Here is a 12,958-nt window from a genome sequence, read left to right on the forward strand (position 1 = left end):
ACCCCATTAATCTAGTGTATGAATTACTAAGTAGGTAAATTTAATCACATCATAATTTCAAAATACTAGTTGTTTTTAAGTAGAATTACTAATGGCTATCCTTTATTTTATGCGGATTTCATTTTCAGATGTAAGAAACAAAAACAACCAACAGAGATAATAACTTTCATTATTAATTAATAATAATAATAATAATAATAATAATAATAATAATAATAATAATAATAATAATAATAATAATTGTAGTGTCAAAAACTGCCGCTGGCTTTGACCTCAGATTCTGGAGGTGGGGTATCCTCTCCCTTTACATCAACCTGTACCTAACTGGTTGTTGTTGTTAAAGGGGTTATTTCTGCTCATTAATCTTCCTCCTGTCACTGTTTCTGTATAACTGTCACTGATATTATAAAGGTGAAATCTAAAAGTCCATGACGTTGTGACGTAATACACCGGAAATTATGGCAGATATGGCGGAGTGCTTTAAGACACTAGAAACTGAAACTGTTTTTTTACTGCGTCAGTGCTGAGAGGAGAGGGGTGGCTCGGATCTTGGTTACACTGAATAATTGCCGTATTTGATCCTCAGAGGGTTTCTGCAGACATGGAGCTTCCACCACTTCTGTTTCTGAGCTTCTGTTTCCTGACTTTGTCCGGACGGACGTTTGCTGCTGAATCCGGTAAGAAACTCATTGATTTAGACCGATCATGTGTGCAGGCGCTGTCACGTTTCACAGCAGCGGATGGAGCTTTAACGCTTCTCAGGCTGCTGCGTTAGTGGGTGGATGACTGCGGCATGTACACCTGTGACATCAGCTGTTTTCTTTTAATAATAACAGTGAAGATTAACGTGCATCATCTTCAACAATGAAGTGAAAGCATTCTCTTTATTATTTACAATCAGTGGTTAGAGATACTCATTATTCCATCCTGGCGGGCTTTTAACCTCAGGTATGGCGTCTTTGTTGGCGATTTGTGCTTCACACATCTGCTTTATTTCCTTCAACCACAATGAAATAAAAAATCAAGACACACACAAGCTGACAAAGTGAACTAGCGAATTATTATTTATATTTTTATACCGAATCAACTAAATGGTAAATGGTAAATGTCCTGTATTTGTATAGCGCTTTACTAGTCCCTATGGATCTCAAAGCGCTTTACACAACCAGTCATCCACCCATCCACACACACATTCACACACTGGTGATGGCAGCTACATTGTAGCCACAGCCAGCCTGGGGCGCACTGACAGAGGCGTCCTACTAAAGTAGGACAGAAGTCTCCCATAAAAACAATATTGGGCCAAGTTTATTTATCATAGCACTTCTTGAAGCAGCAGTTCTAAACCGATTAACAGGTGTAAAAAAGAAAAAAAAGAAAAAAAAAGGAATTATTCTGAAAATATAACTTAATTTGAAATTATGAATAAATGTTTGAAAGCAAATGTCTAATATGAAGCAAAAAATAAAAAGCAACTGTGTGGATGTCATAGCATCTCTCTCTTCATTAGGATGTGCTTATCTATTTTCCAAAATTACGCAGCAAGCAACTGTTACAGTCTTTTAAATATTTTTGGTTCAATATCAAATAATATTGATCATATTCAACATCATATGATGCATTCATTTGTTAACTTTTTTCACTCTTTGGGTTCCTTGTTTGTGTTATTAAAGTTCTACTTGCTGCCATTTTTAGAGTGAGTGACACAGTCAGTGAAGAGGCCCCTGATGGGTGAAGAACGTTTGTATCCTGTTTCAGTTTCCTGAGTGTTTCTACAATCAGAGTTAAAACTGTGTTCTGTAAATGCACATCTGAGTGTCCTTTCCTCCTGCCATTATTTTATCTGTCATTATTATGTCAGTCTTTTGTGGTTACACTTGACTGGGTACGATTGTGTGATAAATGTTAAGAGTTAACATGCAGTACATACAGATACCTGACAGAGGTCACCTTTGCTGTGGGTCTTAAATCCAATACATGAACATTAACAGAGTAAATGCCAGGAGCTCACGTGAGGAGTGTTTCTTCATGAATCCAGGTATCAAAAACAGGTGCTTGGATCCAAGGATAATCCAGATAATACAGAGGTCACATCTGTATTGAACTTTGTGATCATGGTCAAAAGCAGAAAGACAGAAAGTCAGAGCAAAGAAAACCAAACAGCAGCTCACAAATATGTCAGGGCTGCTGTCAGCGGACAAACTATTATAGAACTGTGACAGTTCTCCTGTATAAAACAGGAGCAGCTCAGAGTGCTCTTTAATGGACCTCAGCCTCTGACATCTGGAAACAGAAATGTAAAGTTGAGCTATTATACTCATTTCCAGCTCCATATTTTATTCTTGGACACTACTGGAACGGTTTAGCATGATTCATAGTTCACAGTGATCCTTGTTTATCTCAGTCTGGGCCTTGGTGCAGCCTCTGAGCTCACCCTCTCTGAAACAAGCTCTACAGCTCCTTCAGCCTCCATTTAAACCAGTGATACAAACTGTGGGGCTACAGGTGGGACTGTAAACAAGAAAATATGAAGGGGAACTAAACTGGAGTATTGTTTTTGTGTGTGTGTGTGGGGGGGGGGGGGGGGGGGGGGGGGGGCATTGCAGAAGTTTCCTTTTTCTCTCTAAAATTTTACTTTAATCCTTTGGTAATGCTCATGATTGCTAAAAATCAAACATGAACATTTTTAGCTTCTGAAATGAAACAAGACAAAAAAGTTTGAAATTCTCTGTTTTACGCCAAATTCCTTCTGATTGGCTGCTGACTTTCTTTTAAACATCATCACTCTGTGTGTACACACACTGCAGAGTGTCTTTAGGTCAGAAGGTAGAGCAGGCATCTCTTAATTGCAGAGTTGGTGGTTCAATTCTTGGTTGCTTCATTCATGAAATGTTCTCGGGCAAGATGTAAACCCAAAGTTTCTTTTTCTATAAAGCACTTGGAGAGTTTATACAGAACAGAAAAGTCCTATATAAGAACCAGTGTGTTTAATTCATACTTTGTCTTTCAGGGACACCTGTCACCACAGTAACTGTGAAAGAAGATGATGATGTCATTTTACCCTGTTCCCTCGACACCAATGTGAATATTGAGAAAGTGCTGTTTGACTGGAAAAAGGAAGGAACAGTTCCACAAAAGGAGGTGTTCATGTATGTTGAGGGCAATCATTACAATAATGGTCTCCCAGGTCAAGACGAGCAGTTCAGAGATCGAGTCTCACATTTTCCTGAAGAGCTGAAGTACGGAAACGCCTCCATAAGGATAAAACAAACGAAGCTGGAGGACAAAGGAATCTACACTTGTGACTTTCCACGTCTGCATCCAGAACCCAAAATATTCCGCATTGAGCTTGTTGTTGGTGAGTGCTGTTATAAATCAGCTGATTATTTACAGATGAAACAGCATGCACATCTGGCAGGGCTTCACTCCCACAGCACACCTGCAGTGATATTTACAACATTTGGTGAACAAAGCTGAGAATTCCTATGTGTTGCATGGTCCTGCAGTCTATTTATCATAGATCTCCACAGATGTCGAGTCTTCAGTAAGCAAAATAAAATCTGTGTCAATAAAGCTATAAACACTTAATAAGCAAATGTCCGCTTCTCCCGAAATATCAGACACACAGCTGTTCAAAGTGTTTTCTGACTGTGTGATTATAACACAGTCATGACCATAAAATCAGCCTCTTGTTTAAATGTATCACAACATTTATGAAATAAAAATATAAAAATATGTGTGATATGGCAAATTAATACTTCTGAGTTCCTTTTCTCCAGTTTTATTTGATTGCCAAGTTGATGATAACACAGTCACCTCTAACATGTGTGTTTGTTTCCTTTCAGAGGGCAGATTAAAGGTCCGAAACGTCCCAGGTGAGTCATGTTTGAGATTACGTCACTAATCTTTAAATCGTCGTGTGTATATGTGAACTTATAACCGATAGATAAACACTGATCCACCAACACCTTTACCTTAATTTGAATTGAACCATAAGACGTACCTACATATTAGCTTTATAAACAGTCTGAACAACACTTAAAACCTTTTTATTTGTATTTTATGAAATTATTTAGATAATTTTTTGTGTTACCTAATTCACACTTATTGAAACTGTGTGGTTGTGGTTGCTATGACATTATTTTCACTAGTTTATCAGTCTAATAGAAATGTACCTTAAAGGATGCATATGCTCAAAAAGATCTCATCCCTCAGTGTAATTCAAATTTCTAATAACTGTTGGTGCTTTTCTTTACCCTAAAACACGTTGTTACTCACATCTGTGCCCACAATAGCTAAACAAAAAGAAATGTGATTAATTGCCATTGCTCTTATATAATCTATGTTGTGTTCACAGGTGCAGCTCCAGAGCCTTCTGTCACAAATCTCGATCAAACAAATGACTGGGCGCTGCTTCAGTGTGATGTTAAGGGTGCTTACCCCAAACCTACGGTGGAGTGGTGGGACAGTAACAATCAAATCATTCCTTCTGAGGAGCCGCAGGTCTCTAAAAAAGGAGAGCGCTTTTACGTCATCCTCAAAACTACTGTGAAAAAGACTGGCCGCTATCGCTGTGCTGCCACACAGAAGGACATCCACCATCAGATATATAAGGAAATCAATGTACAGTTAAATGGTGAGTGGCATTTTAATCATCAAACCATTAAAATAATCATTGATTTAGAAAAATGGGAATAAGTGCTCAGATTTTTTTTGTCTGCACAGAAACAAAAGGTTAAATAGTTAAATCATAACTATGTGAGGTCCAATGTCTAGAAAATGTTTCTCAGGTGAAAAAAGAAGGGGTGTGTGATAAAACACTGCAGCAGACAGATTCACTGGAACTGAACCACGAAGTAACTTTAGTCTGAATTCAACTCATAAATGATTTTGTTTGTATATAAGACTTCTTACAGGTATCACTGTAGTGGCGATTCCATATGTTTGTCCAACTAAACATCCAACAATTTAAACTCAACGCTGCACTGTGGTGATAGTTTGTATGTGTAACCGCTAAGACTGGTGGATCTAAATCTTTACCACAAAGATAACATACAAGAAGAAGGGGAGTGAGTGGGTCAGCGCTCAGGGCACAGAGATAAAGTCGGCCTTAAACACACCATTTATTTCTATGGAAAAAGACAATAAAAAGAACGTTCTCAATACGCTACAAACCCTGCCGGCAGAAATAAATATACACTATCCAAAAAATACTACAATGTTTCCCATATGCTAAAATTCCCCCCACAGTCCCGTAATCCCACAGTCCAGCCACGCTCGGGCAAATGTTTCTTATCTGAAAGAACCAGGAGAGGAATTCCTCTTCCGGGATGGAAATCACGCCAGCCAGAAGACCAAGGAGGGGGCTCCTGTCGCAGACCTGTCTCCTCCTGACGACGCATCACCGCACAGTCCCGCCCCACTCCACACCTGAACACGGCCTCCCTCGTAGCACCGCCAGATGCAGGCAGAGGCGCACATCCCTGCCCTGCTATGGATTTCACGCGCCGCCTCCCCACTGTCGCTATTCCTATATATATATATATATATATATATATATATATATATATATATATCGGAGCACTAGGTGCGGTGCGGTGACTCCCAAGTTAGGCGAGTGGCTCCAGCAGATCCCGGGAAAAACATCGGAGATCTCTGTCCAGAAGAGCGCAGTCCTGGGAACAGCTAAGATACTGCGCAGGACCCTCAAGCTCCCAGGCCTCTGGTAGAGGACCCGAGCTTGAAGGATAAACCGCCCGCAGGGGCGTGCTGGGTGTTTTTTTTTTTTATATATATATATATATATGCATATGCAGTAAGGGTATACTTAGTGTTTTTTGTATTTTAGTTTGCTTTTTGTTAAATAAATAATAATATTGCATAACATCATGTATTATTGTTCATCTGAGGATACATTTAAATAATTGATTTTGGATATATAGACTAGCTGCTCTAATGCATCATTCTCTCTTTCTCTGCAAATTTGCCCAAACTCATCTCTTTTTAAGGTACGAGGGTTATTTACAGTAAAAACTCATGTTAACAATGCTGGAGGATTAAGGTGGTACTCTGCTTTGCTTTTTCTTTATCAAACTAACTCCTTTATGCAGAAACAGTAGAAACAATTGATGACAACATGTCATATTGTTACATTGTTAACACTGTTGTTTGTTGTCTATGATGTGCTCACAGGCGCAGCTCCAAAACCGTATGTCACAATACTTAAAGAAAAGGGGCTGCTGCAGTGTCAAGTTCCAGGTGCTTCTCCTAAACCTACAGTTGAGTGGTGGGACAGTGACAACAAAACACTTCCTTTTAAGACGGTGCAGGATGAAGAACAACAAGGTCGCTTCCACGTCACCGTCCAGACTACTGTAACTGAGCCTGGCTGTTATCACTGTGTAGCCACACAGATGGAAAAATGGCATCGGATTTCTTCAGAGATCTGTGTGCATCATGGTGAGTGAGATATAATTCTTCAAATAAGTGTGAACACTAAAATGTGAATATGTGCTTAGACTGAACACTAAGAATGTGGTCGGGGAGGAAAGACATGAACATAAAAGACGATGTGCATGCTGGAAAAAAGCTGTCAGTTTCTAACTGAATGTTGAAAAACTAAACTCGCAAACACATACTGTATATTATAGAAGATGAACTTGCTGTTGTGACTGATTTGTTTATGAACTCTTACATGATGCCCCAAGCTAATTTCTCTATCAAAATATTGGTGTTTTTTAAACCTGAGCATGCTTGCAGACTCTTGAAATAACACTTCCATGGTAAATCTCACTCTGCTTTATTTTTCATTTTTAAACATTAATGGCATCATATTCACACTCTGGGTGGTGCTATTACTTGGTGTTGGCTCTCTCTAGAGTATCATTTTGTGTTGCTGTTAGGACACAGTGGTGTTTTTGTGTAACTTATCTGTGTACCCAGTTTAATTAAAAACTTGTCTTATTGTCTTATTTCATAGTATAATCTTCGTATGCCCTGTCTGAAGCACTCTGTTTGTTCACTCGCTAATTATAGTCCTAGTATTCACTCACTATCTCTTTAGGGATTTGCTAGCTTGACTCGTAGCTGACTCACTAGCAGTGTGTCCTCTTCACTTGTACCTCTGCACTTTCCTGCTCAGTGTGTGAGACATCTGGTTACTCCTCGGCCTCCTTTAGTAATAATGATACTTGTAATAAATGTAGCCGCAGCTCTGCAGCTTTGCAGGAGGATTACTGAATTGGAGACTTAACATCACGGCTTTGAACAACCGAAGCTAGCCAGGCCCCTGTAGCCGGTGCAGCCGAAGGTAGCATAAGCCCCAGCATATTGTCCTGAGCAGCCAGGTAAACAGGATGGCTGGGTGACGGTGAGGAGGAAGCACAGTCTTAAACAGAAGCTCCAGGTACACCACCAACTCATTCATGTATCTAACTGTTTTCCCCACTTGGCGACACACCTGCCAGGGATCAAACTCTGGTAATTGGTGATTCTGTTCTGAGACATATGAAGGTACAGGGCTCGCAAAATTTCTCCAGTCGGGCTACCAAAATCTGTCTCAGCCCTGAGGTAAAGACAACAGCACCCATAGTCAATTGTCTTCCAGGGGTCAGAGCAGGCAACATTGATGGAAATTTAAACAATTTCAGACTCTGTAGTTTTCTCTGGTCTCCTCCCTAGTCAGACCATGACTCGCATGTTTAGCCGCATGTTCTCCTTAAATTGCTGTCTGTCTGAGTGGTGTCCAAAAAGCGTTGTGGGATTTAATTGGCAAACCTTCTGGAGGAAACCTGGTCTTGTTAGGACAGACGGCATCCATCCCACTTTGGATGGAGCAGCTCTCATTTCTAGAAATATGGACAAATTTATTAAACCCCCCAAAATATGACTATCCAGAGTTGGGACCAGGAAGCAGAGTTGCAGTCTTGCACGCCTCTCTGCAGCTTCTCTCCTCCTGCTACCCCCCCAAAAACCCATCTCCATAGAGACTGTGTCAGCTTCCAAACAGACAAAATAAAAATAAAAATCTGCACAAACCAACTTAAACATAAGAAAACTGCACCAACAAGTAAAACAGTGAAATGTGGATTATTAAATATTAGGTCTCTCTCCTCCAAGTCTCTGTTAGTACATGACTTAATAATTGATCAACAAATTGATTTACTCTGTCTTAGAGAAACCTGGTTGCAGCAGGATGATTATGTTAGTTTAAATGAATCAACACCCCCGAGTCATTCTAACTACCAGAAACCTCGAAGGCCGAGGGGGAGGTGTGGCAGCAATTTTTCACACCAGCCTATTAATTAATGAAAGACCAAGACAGACTTTTAATTCATTTGAAAGCATGAAAGCTTAGCCTCAGAAACCAGTCTTACTTGTTATCATCTATCGTCCACCTGGGCCTTACACAGAGTTTCTGTCTGATGTCTCAGACTTTTTATCTGATTTAGTTCTGAGCTCAGATAAAATAATTATTGTGGGTGATTTTAACATCCATGTAGATGCTTTGATCTTTAGATGCAGATGTACAGCCGATTCTTGTTCTGTCCAGGTGGCTCTTCTATGTTGTGCCATACATTTATGGAGTGGCTGTTTGGTTTCCCCAGTCTAGAGATCTGAGTACTCCTTGCTAAACTGTACACCATACACTACGTTCTTAAGTTTGTGTTTAGGAGTTTTGTCTTTTGGATGAACCAGTTTTTGTCTGAGTGTGTGGCTGAGTCTGAAGTACACTGGGATGTCGTGCTTGGAGAAGAATCTCCGGAGTTTCTCTGATAAACCTGCAACATAAGGGCTGACTTTGTCTTTCTCCCTAGTTGATCTCTGACCTTCTTTACTGTGCATGCAGTGGTTTGTATCATATCTATCTAATAGACTCCAATTTGGAGGGATTTTTTTCTGGCCAGTGTTGCCCCATTGTTAGCAATATTAACTCAGCTAACTGCAAAATTTCCAAGGACCTCACCACTATCCTAGCTCCCCTCATGAGGAACATGCCCCATCACATTAAAAACTCGAGATGATGGATCATGATGAAACTAATCTCCTGTGATGTAGTCTCTCTCTTCACATACATAACTACAACTGAGGCAGTGGAGACTGTCAGAAAATGACTACAACAAGACAGCTTTTTAGAAAACAGAACCAGCTTCACGTCTGATCAGATTTGCACACTGTTAGACCTCTGCCTTACCACCACATATTTTAAATACAACAAGGTTTCTACAGAGAAAAACATGGATGTGCCATGGGCTCCCGGTGTCACCTATTGTAGCCAAACTTTACATGGAGCTTGTTACCTAAACTGAAATAATTGCTACTATTTGGAGTAAGTGTAGTAAATGAAAAGTATTTTTATGAGCCACCTCATCTATTTGATCATGAACATTTATGTTGGAAAGGTTTGGTCACCATTTTACACAATTTGTTTTCTCAAATTCATGTTGTTTTCTGATGTGTATGCATCATTGTCTGTTACACTTGTCTAATGAGAAACTTTTTGTACTGTTTCCACAGAAAAGATGTGTTAGGGAAAATATTCTAAAACACTTCTTCAGTAAAGACTCAGAGAAGAGAAACACACAGAACTTCTTGCTAGCAAGGGCAGCCTCCAGACTGAGACTCGCACTAAGAAACTGCCCCAATCTTTATTTATACTTCAGTAGGTGTGTGTGTGTGTGTGTATATGTGTGTGTGTGTGTGTGTGTGTGTGTGTGTGTGTGTCCTGCTGATCAAAGGGTCATGAGAGCACAAAAGGTACATCCTTGGTCAGGAAAGGGGGTAGTCTCCCCCACCCTAGATAACATGGTGAGGAAGTCCAGCAGTTCATCTATATGTAAAGAAGCACTTAAACTAAAACAGACATAGCTACGTTAATCCTGCCGTAAAACAATAAAACAAGGTATGAGCTCTCATGCTCCCAGACGTGGGGGTGCATTCCTGGGATGCACCCCAAGCCTGCAGCCTGTTAGAGATCACACACAATTAATTATATGCCTCTAAGTATACATGGTTGAATATTTTCTAATACAAATAACTACATGCAGTATTCTACCATATGCAAACTTATATCACTAAAAGATTATACTGACTACTAAATACAATTTTCCATTGACAAGATGGATCAACCACCCTCAGGTAAAGTCCAAAATACCAGCCAGTCAGCAAGGTAAATGACAAAAAAAAAACCCAACTCCAGGAACCAGCACAATAAGTCACACAAAAAGATCTGTTAGGAACATAAAGAAGTCATGGTAAAGTTTAAAAAAAAAATCGAATAATGTAATGTTTAATTTTTTAGAAGTACAGGAGAAATATTTGTTGTTTAAAAATATTTAATTTACTTCAGCAGTTGAAATTACAAGTTATGCAGGCACAGGCTTTTAGATTAATGAAGGCTAGAAATGTAAAAAGAGAAATAGGGAGGAGTGCAAAGTGAGCAGAAATTATAAAGTCAAAGAGGAATGACGTTAAAAAATGGAATTAGCAACTGTCAGTTTTATATTTGATTTGCTTCACTGACTTCTTCAGAAGGAGACAAAACACTGATGGCTTTATTCTGACTTTATTTAAAGATTATACACAGCTTCTCCTGAGCGACAGAATATGTTCTACAGCAGTTTTTACAGGCAGAGTGACACTGCTCAGGACCTGCATATTTCCATGTGTAAAATCAGATATCGATCCCTTTACAGAAATCACAGTGCAGGTTTACCATTTATCATATTATAATTTGTTGGATTTGTTCAGAATGCCATATTTATATTGTGCAAAGGAGTTAATAGATTTCAGTAACTTTGTGTGTTGTGTGGGTCACAACATTAGGAGTACCAGTCATTATAATTTAATGCTGTATGATATATCAACATTTACTCAGCCTCAAATACCTTTATAACAATGTCAGAAAAACCTTAACATTTAATTTAAATGTAATTTAAACTTTATAACAGATGAGACTTTATGGTGCTGAGTTATAAATGAAGTGATTCTAAAAACTTTGTCTCACTTCACTTGTTCCAAATTTTGTCCTGTTACAGCTTTATTCCAAAATGGATTAAATTAATTTTTCAATTCAATAAGAAAAATGAAAATTTGGTAGAAGGGTAGAAAAAAGTGACTGCAACACTGAAGGACCCAGTGAGCACAGAGGCATCAGTCATCTGTCAGTGGCAGCGCTTCAGCATTGCTCTGTGGAGAGGAAACTCTTCAAGAAGAAACATTTCTGCAGCACTTCATCAATCACATCTATAAGCAATGTTCCCTCTAAGCTGCATGCGCAATTGCACACTGCTGGCACGGTCTCTGTGCACAGAAAATCTGCGTTGCGCACAAAAAAAATCTTAAAACGATGCCACCTTATCCCATAGTTCAGCCAATAATGCAATTCACATTCGTATATACGCAGCTAATCAACGTCGTTGACAGGCCATGAAAGCGTCCTTATCAATGTTTCCTCTAGTTTTTCATGTGTCTGAGCGAACATACAAACTCCCTGAGCGGCCCCTTGTGCCGGCTTTATAAAAAAAAAAAGTTGTGTTTTTAAAATTGGAGTTCAAGTTATTTTTACTTCCAATAGTGTTAACATACTACACAGGTCATGAACAAGAATTTTTTTTTTTTACATTTTCATTGTAAGTGGGCTAAAGCAGTCAATTAAAAGTAGTCTAACATAAATGTAAATGCTGTAATTTGATTATTTTAATAAACCATGTGACTTGGATGGATTGGATGCTGGCGTGACCACAGTGCACACGTTTGATGTCGCTCACAGTGGTCCAAGGGACCGCTCAGGGAGTTTGTGTGTTTGCTCAAACACATGAAAAATTAGAGGGAACATTGCCTATGTGGTAGAATGGCCAGACAGAAGCCCTGTAAAAGTCACATGACAGCCTGCCTGGAGTTTGCCAAAAGGCATCTGAAGGACTCTCAGACCACGAGAAACAAAATTCTCTGGTCTGATGAAACAAGATTAAACCCTTTGGCCTGAATGCCAAAAATAATGTTTTGAGGAAACCAGGCATCACTCATCACCTGACCAACACCATCTCTATAGTGAAGCATGGTGATGGCAGCATCATGGGGCCGAGGGGGAGGGGGCTTAAGTGTTAAGCAAGGAAGAAAGAAAGTATTAGCAAACTGAAATGTCATATAAGCCAGCTGGTAAAGCGTGAGACATCAGTCACCCCGTCTGTCCCCCGTGAATATGTGCGCAGGTCCTCACAAACATCTCACCCCCAATATCCTGAAAAACCATCTACCATCAAAGAGGGCAAAATACACCACCATGAAATCCAGAAACCAAACACCGTAGCAAGGACAGACAAAACAGCAAGTAGTTTGGCGGCTCATGTTTGTTGCTATCCAAATTATCAGAGCCTGAACACAAACACACAGAATTGTGACAGAAACCCACACAAGCAGAAACTCCAAGTAGCTGCAACCTACAGCAAAGACCAAGCCGCTGTGGGCACCAGCATGCCAAGCTAGAAACATGCAAGAAGGCCTCACCAGTGTTCAAGGCACCTCCCAAGATCCAACAGGTGCAACCAAGGCACAAGTGTCACAGAATGACCCAGCCCACAGAGTGCCCATCCAGCTCGCCACCTCCTGAGAGAGTGGAAGGTTTCCACCCAACTCTAGAGGACTGGGCATAGCACAGGGGGTTAGATCAAGGGGAAAGGAAAAGAAAGAAGAGGAAGTTCCCAAAGCCATCAGACCTTGGCATACCATTTCCCATGGAGCCACCAGGAGAGGCACACTGGGCGAGCCCCCACCACCGAGAACCACAGACAACCAGATCCAGTGAGCACAGAAGGAGGAGAGAGAAGCAGGGGAGAAATGGGGAGAGACACAAGGGGGCAACAGAACAGCCTCTGGTTGGAGGGAGGGGATGACATTAATGCCAGGCAGCCCGATCTGTGATTATTTTGGTGGTATTTAATTAGTTGTTGTTGTTGTT

The 12,958-nt window shown here is 40.1% G+C and overlaps 1 protein-coding gene across 1 annotated transcript; it reads left to right on the forward strand.

Moving 5' to 3' along the window:
• Nucleotides 1-601: 601 nt before the first annotated feature.
• Nucleotides 602-12,653, forward strand: LOC146632876 (uncharacterized). Its single transcript, XM_085353583.1, has 6 exons — nucleotides 602-677; nucleotides 3,011-3,358; nucleotides 3,846-3,875; nucleotides 4,358-4,636; nucleotides 6,193-6,374; nucleotides 12,474-12,653. Exons 1-6 carry the CDS (start codon nucleotides 602-604, stop codon nucleotides 12,651-12,653), a joined length of 1,095 nt encoding a protein of 364 aa, XP_085209709.1.
• Nucleotides 12,654-12,958: the final 305 nt, after the last annotated feature.

Source organism: Diplotaxodon limnothrissa, linkage group LG5 (assembly GCF_057381915.1).
Source record: "Diplotaxodon limnothrissa isolate DT_005_m linkage group LG5, D_limnothrissa_male_GT1.1, whole genome shotgun sequence".
NCBI lineage: Eukaryota > Metazoa > Chordata > Actinopteri > Cichliformes > Cichlidae > Diplotaxodon > Diplotaxodon limnothrissa.

What these genes read in the sequence shown, in the direction of transcription:
- LOC146632876 (XM_085353583.1), top strand. Translation starts at nt 602, where the DNA reads ATGGAGCTTCCACCACTTCTGTTTCTGAGCTTCTGTTTCCTGACTTTG. An exon ending in GACGTTTGCTGCTGAATCCG is followed by an intron (nt 678 to 3,010) that starts GTAAGAAACTCA and finishes TTTGTCTTTCAG; the next exon opens with GGACACCTGTCACCACAGTA. An exon ending in ACGTCACCGTCCAGACTACT is followed by an intron (nt 6,375 to 12,473) that starts GTAACTGAGCCT and finishes TGTGGGCACCAG; the next exon opens with CATGCCAAGCTAGAAACATG.